Source organism: Mizuhopecten yessoensis, unplaced genomic scaffold, assembly GCF_002113885.1.
Source record: "Mizuhopecten yessoensis strain PY_sf001 unplaced genomic scaffold, ASM211388v2 scaffold10955, whole genome shotgun sequence".
NCBI classification, from domain to species: domain Eukaryota; kingdom Metazoa; phylum Mollusca; class Bivalvia; order Pectinida; family Pectinidae; genus Mizuhopecten; species Mizuhopecten yessoensis.
This window is the reverse complement of record NW_018408805.1, coordinates 11,506-24,651: the sequence shown is the minus strand read 5'-3', so window position 1 is coordinate 24,651 and position 13,146 is coordinate 11,506. Positions and strand designations below refer to the sequence as shown.

General features: G+C 42.1%; 1 protein-coding gene across 1 annotated transcript in view; it reads left to right on the top strand.

Moving 5' to 3' along the window:
* Positions 1 to 207: 207 nt before the first annotated feature.
* Positions 208 to 13,146, top strand: part of LOC110464070 (zinc finger protein 234-like) — a 21,840-nt gene continuing 8,901 nt past the window's right edge. Inside the window, exons 1-5 of the mRNA XM_021519098.1 lie at positions 208 to 342; positions 1,180 to 2,512; positions 11,686 to 11,874; positions 12,008 to 12,085; positions 12,275 to 12,687. Coding sequence (XP_021374773.1) covers positions 1,398 to 2,512; positions 11,686 to 11,874; positions 12,008 to 12,085; positions 12,275 to 12,687 — 1,795 coding nt within the window. The 5' untranslated portion in view covers positions 208 to 342; positions 1,180 to 1,397. The remainder of the gene's footprint in view (positions 343 to 1,179; positions 2,513 to 11,685; positions 11,875 to 12,007; positions 12,086 to 12,274; positions 12,688 to 13,146) is intronic.

The following is a 13,146-nucleotide window of genomic DNA, read 5'->3' as shown; positions in this document are numbered from 1 at the left end:
TTATTAAAAGTCTGTTTTTCAAGCAAGTCTACTTGAAATTATTAACTAAATCATTCGTCTTAATTCACTTATGGGTTTGTCATTTTTTTATTGATTTAGGTAGTTTTGTGTGTTTTCGGGTAAATCGTCGTGTCCATTCTGTCCAGTTATCGTCGACCGTCTGGTCTTTAGTATCTCCCATAATTCTAAATCCAAGCACCTGTTTGACCCTGCTACACAATAATGAAATCGGACAACTAGAAAGTGATGTCGCCAAAGTTTCCTCTACTCCCGCGGGCCGACTCCCAACAAAAACTTTAGACATTCTGACATATAGCAACCAGAAGAAATGTGCACTAGAAGGTATGACTTGTTTTCCATAGGCCTATAGTGACCAGATAGACTAACAGCTGTGTACTGTACCAGTAGGCCTACAGTAGGCTACAGGTGACAGTACAGGGCCTACTGTAGGCCTAACAGTTACAACGTAGGCCTGCATGAGTACTGATATTAATACCCGGCCTCAATGTAATTCTGTGAGAACACTAAGGTGGCTTCCAAGAATGAATTAACTAAACCAGCATTTTATTCATACATTGAAAATTCAGAGGCATTAAATATAAATGCACAGTCACAGGTTCTAGACTCGTCTGCCAATAGCCACACCCATATTATTATTGATGTATTGACAGGCGAGGCCTGTGGTGTATTCTAATGTTAGCCTACTGAGTTTCCTTTGGCCCTGACACCAGTCATTTTGATAGATGGATGTCTAAGTCTAGTGTCAGGGCCAGATGAAACTCTGGCTAGTATAATGTACATATCTCATATACTATTATCTGATTATGCTATATCAGATATTTTACATTAAAATGGAACAGGAGAGGAAAAGTGCACGGCCAGACCGGGGTTCGAACCCGGGACCCTCCAAACTCTAGACGGACTCAATACCAATTGAACTACCGGTATCTGGTCGCCAACAATCTACCCAGTCCATTTCCGCTACACTTACATAAAATATATTTAGTATATTCGACAATTTGTTTCAAATAGAAATCGAATTCCAATTCAACAATAACATCAAGATGGGAAAAAAATATAACAAATATTGTAGGAGAATTTTTTTTATCAATTTTGTTTGACTTACCTTCTTTGATGCATTGCTATTAGACATTGAATAAGTTTCCTTTTTCCTTTCAGAATTGTTCTGTTGTCCTTTGTGTTGGTTGTTCTGCAGCTTTGAAATCCTATTTCTTGGACGAAACAAATGCCAGCACAGCTTGTTTCAAATCTAAAACTACACATTTAACAAAGAGACTACAAGGAGAGAGAGGGAGAGAAAGGAAAAAAACCTACTAAACGGACTTAAAATTACACAAACTATCACTAAATTTCCAAAACTTGAGTAAAAGGGAATAATGAGAGAAGAAAACAGCAATGGGTTTATTCAAACAGTGGAAGAACAGGAACTCCCCAAGACAGATACAGGAGATAAGCCTCACCAGTGTGATGTCTGTGGTAAGAAGTTTAATAAGACACGTACCTTTCAGACACACATCAAGACACATACAGGGGAGAAGCCCTACACATGTGATGTTTGTGGTAAGGGGTTTAGTGTAGCAGGAAGCCTACAGACACACCTCAGGAGACATAAAGGAGAGAAGCCCTACAAATGTGATGTCTGTGGGAGGGGATTTAGTGTGACACAACACCTTCAGATACACCTCAGGTCACATACAGGAGAGAAACCCTACAAGTGTGATGTCTGTGAGAAGGGATTTACTGATGGAAAAAGCCTACAGACCCACATCAGGACACACACAGGAGAGAAACCCTACAAGTGTAATATCTGTGGCAGGGGGTTCAATCAGTTAGTTCACCAAAAAACACACCTCAGGACACATACAGGGGAGAAGCCCTACACTTGTGATATCTGTGGTAAGGCATTTAATCAGTCACAACAACTACAGGTTCATACCAGGACACATACAGGAGAGAAGCCTTACACGTGTGATGTCTGTGGTAAGACCTTCAGTATGACACAAAGCCTCACACTACACCTCAGAATACATACAGGAGAAAAGCCTTACAAATGTGATGTCTGTGGTAAGGGGTTAAGATTGGCCCATCACCTAAAGTCACATCTCAGGATACATGTTGGAGAGAAGCCCTACAAGTGTGATGTCTGTGGTAAGGGTTTCTTTGGGGAGGGAAGCCTTCAGAGACACCACAGAACACATACGGGAGGGAAGCCCTACAAGTGTGATGTCTGTGGTAAGGAGTTTAATCAATCAACTACTCTTGTGTCACATATTAGGATACATACAGGGGAGAAACCATACAAGTGTGATTTGTGTGACAAAAGGTTTATTCAGTCATCTTCTTTAAAGTCACACCTCAGGGCACATCAGGGAGGAAAGTCATACAACTGTAATGTTTGTGGCAAGGAGTATAAGGTGTTAAAATGTCTACAGAAACACCTCAGGACACTTCACATACAGCAGGCAGAAACCCTGCAATTGTTATATATGTGGTAAGGATTTCATTGTGTCACAAGAGGCCTACAGAGACATTTCAGGACACTACAGGAGAGAGGCCTTACAATTATGAGAGGTTTAATATTAATCCTCTAAATGGACACATCAAAATGCATACAGGGAAAAACCCTGCTATGTCTGCTAAAGAGAGGTACTGATTGTCGATTTAAATTAATTTAGAAATGTATGCAGTTTATTTGTCCATAATATCAATGATCTTTATAAAGATTTAGTTGTACGTTTTTATGTTATGTATATATTTTTGACTTCTTTGAAGCTATTTTGTTACTTTGTATACACCTCAGCAAAATTTGAGCACCATTAAAATCTTTTGGGACATCTGAGAAATTGATTTTCTCTATGTGCAAGTAAAAAAATACTGACCTACATATCACACAAAGAAATAACGTATTTCCATATGGGATCACGCATACGATACCAACAACAAATAATTACTATCAAGAAAAGGAAAGTTCATGATTTGAAAATTTGTATTTAAATTCAGATTAAAAGTATGCTGTGCCAGTTGGTCATGTTGTAAGTAAAAATTGTGGAAAGAAGTTGAAGTAGAAGAGTTAGGTGACCTATTTTCATGTCCAGGAGGATAATTACGATCGATGTGGTCAATTAATTTCTTGTTGTTCAAAGTTATGATAGTCAAAATATCTAAAAGTAAGACTGAAAGACTTGGCATTTTGTTACCAGTCCTAATAAATTCAGCCTTATATGGAAACAAGAGGCCCAATGGGCCTCAATCGCTCACCTGGTATTAATCTCACACATCTTAAAAATGGACTAAAATACAGCTACAGGCAGAATATCAGTGTTTGGCTCAAAAGATTTAAACAAATGACGCCTGTGACTTTGAATGTCGAACAAGGATATATAAGGTTGAACAGAATTTATAGTCATCCAAACCAGCATGCTTCTGGCAAAATATCATTACCTAGGCCTGGACCTTTTGGTTATACAGAACGAGTCATTTAAAGATTTAAACATATATTGACCACTGTGACCTTGAATATAAGTAAAGGTAAATAATTTGGACAAACTTGATAGCCCTTCATCACAGCATGCTACTGGCCAAATATCATCATCCTGGGCCTCTTATTCATTCAGAATAAGTTGTTTAAAGATTTAAACAACTTCTTCTTAATAACCAAAAGGCACAGGATGTTGATATTTGGCCAGTAGCATGCTAGGATAAAGGGCTTCCAAGTTTGTTCAAGTGAATGACCTTGATTATATTCAAGGTCACCGGGGTCAAATTTGTTTAAAATCTTTAAGCGACTTCTTCTGAAAAAACATGAGGCCCAGGTTGTTGATATTTAGCCAGAAGCATGCTTGGATGAATAGCTATCAAGCTTTTCCATTTGAATGACCTTGTCCCACTTTCGAGGTCACATTTAGTCAAATATGTTTAAACATTTAAATGACCTAACCTCAATAAAGAAAAGGTCAAGGGTAGCGATATTTGGCAAGTTGCATCCTGAGATGAAGGGTTATAAAGTTTGTTCATTATAATGACCTTGTTCGACTTTCAAGGTCACAGGGGTCAAATATTTTAACACCTTTTAATAGGATCTTTTGAATGATTTGTAGTCATAAGTACTGATATTTTTGTCTAAAGCTTTACTGTAGATCACTTTTAAGGTTACAGGTGTGAGATTAATACCAGGTGAGCGATGCAGGCTCGTTGGGCCTCTTGTATCTTTTATGATTAAAATTACTCCACCAAATCTGGAATGTTCAATATTATCTCAATAACAATAGGAATATGTCAATAAGACTGTAAGGAACCAAGACTGACTAGCTATAACCAAGAGAAAAATACATGTACAGTGATATAAATCAGACTATAGTAAGACTTTTGAAACAGTTGTATGATGTAGTGTAGGTCATTTCTGACTTCCTTTATCTATTACAAAGATGGGATCACCTGTTTGTGTAAGTGTGTTATGCTTATCTCTCAAGATACAAGGTGGTAGACTAGTGGATTGATTAGTCCCCGATGTTTGTTGGTAGACTCTGCTGGTGGATTGATTATTCCCTGAGGTTTGTTGGTAGCCTCTGCTGGTGGATTGATTAGTCCCCGACGTTTGTTGGTAGACTCTGCTGGTGGATTGATTATTCCCTGAGGTTTGTTGGTAGCCTCTGCTGGTGGATTGATTAGTCCCCGACGTTTGTTGGTAGGCTCTGCTGGTGGATTGATTAGTCCCCAACGTTTGTTGGTAGACTCTGCTGGTGGATTGATTAGTCCCTGACGTTTGTTGGTAGACTATGCTGGTGGATTGATTAGTCCCCAACGTTTGTTGGTAGACTCTAATGGTGGATTTATTAGTCCCCGAGGTTTGTTGGTAGACTCTGCTGGTGGTTTGATTAATCCCCAACGTTTGTTGGTAGACTCTGCTGGTAGCTTTCTTAGTCCCCGAGGTTTGTTGGTAGACTCTGCTGGTGGATTTATTAGTCCCCGAGGTTTGTTGGTAGACTTTGCTGGTGGATTGATTAGTCCCCGACGTTTGTTGGTAGACTGTGCTGGTGGATTGATTAGTCTCCGAGGTGTGTTGGTAGACTCTGCTGGTGGTTTGATTAATCCCCAACGTTTGTTGGTAGACTCTGCTGGTGGATTGATTAGTCCCCGACGTTTGTTGGTAGACTATGCTGGTGGATTGATTAGTCTCCGAGGTATGTTGGTAGACTCTGCTGGTGGTTTGATTAGTCCCCAACGTTTGTTGGTAGACTCTAATGGTGGATTTATTAGTCCCCGAGGTTTGTTGGTAGACTCTGCTGGGGGATTGATTGGTCCCTGAGGTTTGTTGGTAGACTCTGCTGGTGGTTTGATTAGCCCCCAACGTTTGTTGGTAGACTCTGCTGGTGGATTGGTTAGTCCCCGACGTTTGTTGGTAGAATCTGCTGGTGGATTGATTGGTCCCTGAGGTTTGTTTGTAGACTCTGCTGGTGGATTGATTAGTCCCCAACGTTTGTTGGTAGACTCTGCTGGTGGGTTGATTAGTCCCCGACGTTTGTTGGTAGACTGTGCTGGTGGATTGATTAGTCTCCGAGGTATGTTGGTAGACTCTGCTGGGGGGTTGATTAGTCCCCGACGTTTGTTGGTAGACTCTTCTGGGGGATTGATTAGTCCCCGATGTTTGTTGGTAGATTCTGCTGGTGGATTGATTATTCCCTGAGGTTTGTTGGGAGACTCTGCTGGTGGATTGATTAGTCCCCGACGTTTGTTGGTAGAATTTGCTGGTGGATTGATTAGTCCCCGATGTTTGTTGGTAGACTCTGCTGGTGGATTGATTGGTCCCTGAGGTTTGTTGGAAGACTCTGCTGGTGGATTGATTAGTCCCTGAGGTTTGTTGTTAGACTCTGCTGGTGGATTGATTAGTCCCCGACGTTTGTTGGTAGAATCTGCTGGTGGATTGATTGGTCCCTGAGGTTTGTTTGTAGACTCTGCTGGTGGATTGATTAGTCCCCAACGTTTGTTGGTAGACTCTAATGGTGGATTTATTAGTCCCCGAGGTTTGTTGGTAGACTCTGCTGGGGGATTGATTAGTCCCCGACGTTTGTTGGTAGAATCTGCTGGTGGATTGATTAGTCCCCGACGTTTGTTGGTAGACTATGTTGGTGGATTGATTAGTCTCCGAGGTATGTTGGTAGACTCTGCTGGGGGGTTGATTAGTCCCCGACGTTTGTTGGTAGACTCTGATGGTGGATTGATTAGTCCCCGACGTTTGTTGGTAGACTTTTCTGGTGGATTGATTAGTCCCCGACGTTTGTTGGTAGAATCTGCTGGTGGATTGATTGGTCCCTGAGGTTTGTTGGAAGACTCTGCTGGTGGATTGATTAGTCCCTGACGTTTGTTGGTAGACTCTGCTGGTGGTTTGATTAGTCCTCAACGTTTGTTGGTAGACTCTGCTGGTGGATTTATTAGTCCCCGATGTTTGTTGGTAGACTCTTCTGGTGGATTGATTAGTCACCGAGGTTTGTTGGTAGACTCTGCTGGTGGATTGGTTAGTCCCCGACGTTTGTTGGTAGAATCTGCTGGTGGATTGATTGGTCCCTGAGGTTTGTTTGTAGACTCTGCTGGTGGATTGATTAGTCCCCAACGTTTGTTGGTAGACTCTGCTGGTGGATTGATTAGTCCCTGAGGTTTGTTGTTAGACTCTGCTGGTGGATTAGTCCCCCGAGGTTTGTTGGTAGACTCTGCTGGTGGATTGATTAGTCGCCAAGGTTTGTTGGTAGACTCTGCTGGTGGATCAGCCCACGAGGTTTGTTGGTAGACTCTGCTGGTGGATTGATAAGTCCCAGAGTTTGTTGGTAGACTCTGCTGGTGGATTGATTAGTCCTCGACGTTTGTTGGTAGACTCTGCTGGTGGATTGATTAGACCTCGACGTTTGTTGGTAGACTCTGCTGGTGGATTGATAAGTCCCCGAGTTTGTTGGTAGACTCTGCTTGTGGATTGATTAGTCCCCGATCCACCAGGCTTGCAGAAATGTTGGTGATCTCTTTGAGCAATGACATGGTTCATACTTTAGTAAATACACACACTTTATAGATAATTTAATTTGAAATTAACAAGTAAGCTTCTTAATTTTTAAACTCAGAGTCAATGGGTTTTAGTATACCACCTGCGCCTGTTTCAGTGTTTTGGACAAGATGAGTTTCAAACACTTTGGTCTCTTGCATCATGGATGAGTCCTAGCAGGACTAAACAACTCTATGATGCAGTGTGATTCATTTTTGGCTTACTGCATCTTTTACCAAATTTAAAACTATGAAATAAGCAAAAGGTACTCTAATTTTCCTTAGAAGAAATCAGAATAATAGCGGTTAAAGAACCAGTGCACCAATCACTAGTAATTAGACCCTCTTTAGAAAGTCTTTCGATTATGTATCCGTATCTGTTTACATCTATCTACACATGCCTCTGTCGGCGCCAGACAGGGGACATTGGGCTCCGGCAGAAGTCGGTCGGGGCAGCATTGAAAGACGAGACCGTCACCCCAGTATACAGTACCAGGCCTGCAGGTTCTCCACTCCAGATAAACAGACAACAACTGTCGGTATAGACTCTCCTGACATATTTTTGAAACAAGGGCCTCTTCTGCAGCCTGGCCATTGGCACTGAATAGGGTTTGGTCTCTGGGCAAACTGTCTCGGCTCCAAATTCTAATGTAGGTCCCTAGGGATAAGCTCTGGACTAATCACTTGTAGCGTGCAATGGATGAGATTGCCTATAGACTGGATAATTCGGGGCACGTGCTTCTCCCTGTCTCTCGTCCCGGAGTAGGTCGTAAATGGCCTCAGCTACCCCTGGCTCCCTTTCCGAGAACGGATGCAGAGCGCCCAATGCCCGGGAGGGTAACCGGCAATCATTTTCAACAAGAGTCGGCAACTACCCAGCATCGGCCGCCCACAGTCATAAGCCTACAAGTAGAGCATGCATTTCAGATCTCTTGGTGAAAAGTCCCTATATTCCTCCAAGGATTCTCCTTGTTAGATTGCCTCAGCAATGAAGGAGTCAGTATTGTTCTCCAGTATCTTGCACGAGTAGAACTTAAACATGAGACTTAAAGGATGACACTTTGAATGATTGCACCCGTGTGCATATTTTACATTTCCTATAACCGGTCCTGGACTTGTTGTCACATAATTGGCTGCAAGGGAAGACAAATTCGAGCACCTGACCGTTCAGGAGGCTCACCGTATGCAAATGTGAGACAATCCCTTAACTGTTGCCCGCTCAGAAGGCTCACCTTCAACAAGAGAAGACAATACCTGATCATCGAATTTCTCAGAGAGACGCATGTCGTCTAACCTTCTTGCTATGAGACATTTAAGTAGGCATCTATCTCAAGATGTGTAGCCCTCTGCAGAGGAGATGATGACCGTGGGGATGGGGAAAGGAGAGGAGTTAGCAGATGACCGCTTCTTCCTCTTTTGAGCCTTTACCATGTTCCAAGACCACTGAGAGGGCTCTGGGAAAGGTATGGACACATTGGCTGTCCTCTTGAGAGTGTCGACTGGAACCTATTCAGAAGCTAAATCAACTTGAATTAGAAACGCCTTCCAGCCAACGAATTGCAAAAACATCCAATCTTCGACATGGTCACCAACATGGTTGGACCCTTGCTGAGCAACGACCCACTTAGCAGTTCCAAGCTTAGGGACCAGGTTGACTGGTCAAACCTCAACCGCTGATTGGGTCAAGATATAAAAGGGGAGCTCCCAGGGACCCCAGGGCAAACCTTCCGGAGATCGAACTGGACCTCCCCCAGGCTTCCCTCCGAACTGGACCTCCCCCCAGGCTTCCCTCCGCAGACTCGAGATAGACCCCGACCACACACACAAATGTCTCTATCGCTCACACAGGATTGTCAGGGGTATCCTCCACTGAACGGTAAGTAACTTCTCTGGCTCATCGATATGCAGGCATGTTTTCCATGTTCTGAAAGGAAAGCAAATGTCTTTCTTTTTGCCATCTACAGTAGACATGATGAAGATTCGTCATTGTTGTGAAACGGGTCAATGGCCTTTACTACTCGCATTAAGGGAAGTGGATGCTGGATCTGGATCGTACGAGACAGGTTTCTTTCATCTTTCTGCTTCTGCTGTGCTGTGTATACGTACTGACCCTTGAAATTGCGCTTCCGTGCCACCGATTATGATGACACTATTTTCAACCTGTATAGAGTGATAATTTGTGCAAGTACATTTGTATAATGTATGTATCCCCTGTAGTAACTAAGAGCTCACTTAATAATAAAGGATAACTAGGTGTGCAGGTTATAGCACTTGTAGTAGGCAAGATGTAGATGAGAGCAATTCTTCTTAACCTTACATGTAGATAAGAGCAATTCTAATTAATTAAGATTTGGTTTGGTTTTATTTTGTTTAACGTCCTAAGGTCATTTAAGGACGTGCATCCATGTGTGTTGTGTAAGCGTGCAAGTGTGTATGTATGCTGGAGACAGGGTATGTTGGTAACTTGTCTCCTGGTAATATCGCGGATCTGATGCCGACTTTATAGTGCTATCTCACTGAAACACCATGCCGAAGGCACCCAGCACAGCATTCCGCCTGGTCACATTATACTGACAACAGGTGAACCAGTTGTTGCCATTATCCTCAATGCTGAACGTTAAGCAGGGAATAACAACTACCATTTTTAAGGATTTTGGTATTCCCGGCCTGGGGACAGAACCCATTACCTTCCTCACCTGTGCAGACGCTCAACATTAAAACCAGAAGTGTGGTATTGCCAAGCTAGGTGCTAGGAAATAAAAGGTAGTTAAAAGTAGAAAGAAAGATAAAGATCCCAAATATTGCAATTGGTTCAGCAGATTTATTTTGGTCGCTTTTGTGTCCCCAAGTAGAGGACGCAAAAGCAAATCCCATATTCTGCAGGATGTTCCCACATTAGTTGCCTCTTACGATACATGCAGTGGGTAACAGCAGGTGTATTCTTTTCTCGATCCCCGACCTGCAGGGATTTCCTAACTAAATCAATGAAGCATAAAACAAAAATCAGCATCCCCAATATGCATTCTTTAGAGCAACCCTAGGTACACAATTGATGCAAGTATAATCAACATAGCACTTGTAGTAGGCAAGATATAGATGAGAGCAATTCTTCTTAACTTTACATGAAGATAAGAGCAATTTTTCTAAACGTAGTCAATGAAGCGTAAAAATAGGTCAAAAACAGCATCCGCAATATGTTTTCAGTAGAGAAATCCTAGATACACAATTGATGCAAGTATAATCAACATAACACTTGTATCAGGCAAGATATAGGTGAGAGCAATTCTTCTCAACCAGGTGCCTGCATGGACGTGCGAACGGACGCACGCATGGATGCACGAACGGACCCCGTCTGTATATCCTCGCCAACTCGTTGAGCGAGGGATAATTACCATAAATCTTAGAGTATCTGCCAATGCTCCAGTGCCATTGGCACTTTAACTCTGAATAACCAAAAGTCAAAGGTACATAAGTGAATTGGTATTTTGCTGGTACATACAGCATGCCGGAATGAGAGGATTCCTGCCTATTTATACCAATGTTTTATAAATGTGGTATACGTGCTCTGTATATATTTCAGAAGAGGGCGCCAAAAAGAAAAGAAAAAAAACGAAAAGACGAAATAACGGTATAACAAAGAAACTAAATAAAGAAAAAAAACCGTAATGACAATGATTTTGCGAAGTTAGGTTGGGTTGGGAGGGGAAGGGGGTGATCCAGGGGCGTCTTCACAAGCAAATGAAGATATAAAATCATGTACCCTTAGTGGGAATGTGCATGCAGTCCGATACGTTAAAAAATATATTGACATTTCTGCCGGTAAAATCAATTATAATTGTACTATTGTACTTAGAAATTAATTTAAATATACATCAATATTCATATATACTGTATATACGTCCTGTCGTACTTGCCAATTTATTTGAATCGAGTTATACTTATATTATAATTTTTATGTTCATATATATATATGTCCCGTTATACTTAGCAATTTATTTTATTTACATCAATGTTCATATTACATTCCTCCCGTTGTACCAGGGATGTGTAACATATCCCTGGTTGTACCACGGAATTAGATTAGATCTAAGTCCGTGGTTGTACTTAGCAATTTATTGAAATATTCATCAATGTTCATATTATATTCATCCCGTTGTACTTAGGCCCTAGCAATTTATTTTTTATGTAAATAATAACTACATGTACACGTACATTATCTTTAACTTTATCTGTTACAGTTTGCTAACTTCATATAAAATCCCATCAACTGCATTGTATAACATGATTTAATAAGTAGGGCCGTTTTTACCTTCGGGCCGTGATTCGATTCTGGTCGTTATCGTCTCCAGTCTGGTGTTTAGTAGGCCCCAAATTATGAAGCCAAGCGTCTGACAGACCCTAAAAAAACATGGAACTCGCCATTCGCGTTACCTCAGCTCCCAACTCCTAACACCAGATTTGACAAATTTTGGACTCACGCAAACCAGTAGAAACTTGCACTAGAAGGTACGATTTATTTTAGATCACACCACTCTATCAAATGGCGCTTATAATAGTTGAAATAGTAACTAGCAACTACCACCCCATCTCACTGACGTCAATTTGCATAAAACTACTGGAACACATTGTTCACACCAGCGTAATCAGCCGCGTACAGTGTCATGGTTTGTTGTCAGTCTTCCAACATGGATTGAGGAAGGATAGTTCATGTGAGAGCCAACTTCTCATCACCGTAGACGACATTGCCAGGAGCCTAAACAAAGGAGAACAGATCGACGCAGTGCTTTTCAATTTTTTGAAGGCGTTCGATGAAGTCTATACTGTACTGTATACAAATGTAGTTGATATAGTAGTCGACACCAATGGAAAGCTTCAGGTAGCTTCTTGCAGCAAATTTTAATGTTCCTATACTAATACGTGACAGTTTAAAGGTGAGTTAAAATACTAAATAATCTGACAGAGTACCCCACCAGAAGCTGCTCGGCAAGGCTAGCTCGAGCTCCACCACTACAGGATACGAGGGAACACCCTCTCATGGGTAGAGAGCTTCTTGACAGGCAGATCCCAGGAGCTTGTTCCTGAAGGTCAACAGTCAGACACTTCACCGATCACATCAGGCGTGCCCCAAAGAACAGTCATAGGACTCCTTCTTTTCCTGGTGTACATCAATGCCTTCCTGTGTAACTTCTACACTCAGACTGTTTGCCAACGACTGCCTCCTTTATAGGGTAATCACATCATCTAGCGATGCAGCTGAAATACAGAACAACCTCGACAGACTCAAGAAGTGGGAGGATGACTGGTTGATGAGTTTTAACCCCAACAAACTTAAGTGTGAGATCAACTCGATCACCAACAAGAGGAACCCATTGAAGTTGACCTACACCATCCACGGTAAGGCTCTCCAGAATGTTTCCTCAGCTAAATACCTTGGTGTCAACATCCAGCATAATATCTTGTGGAACAAGCATATTGACACCATATGCAAGAAGGCTAATTCCACCAACGCCTTCATCCAGCGCAACCTGAAGAAGTCTTCCACCGGAGTTAAGGAAACCTGTTTCACCGCACTGGTGCGACCCATTGTTGAATATGGATCAGATGCAGGGCTGCTCGTCATGCATTGGGTGTCTTTGACCGGTACAATAGAGTTACTGCCATGCTCCAGGTCTTCGAATGGTGCTCCCTCCGGGAGCGAAGGATTCAGGCCCAGCAAGTCCTGCTGTTTAAGATCATTCACGGCCTCATTGACATCAGCACAGAATCCTACCTCTGAGAGTCCACAACATCAAGGACCATAGGACACTAACAGCAATTCATCCAACCCCTTTCCATCACAGCATCTGCAATGCATGACTGGTCACAATCTAAGCAGGGGCGCGTCTAATTACCCAATACTACCCAATACCACCCAATACTACCCAATACCACCCAATACTACCCAACACTACCCCATACGATCCAGTTATGAACCAAATACTTATTTATTACTGTGAAATATCACCTTTGTAGACGTTATTTACTTCCATCTGCCATATTTTATCGGGAAATATGCGATTTGGTGCCGAAAACATCACCGAATTGCCGTGACTATGACCC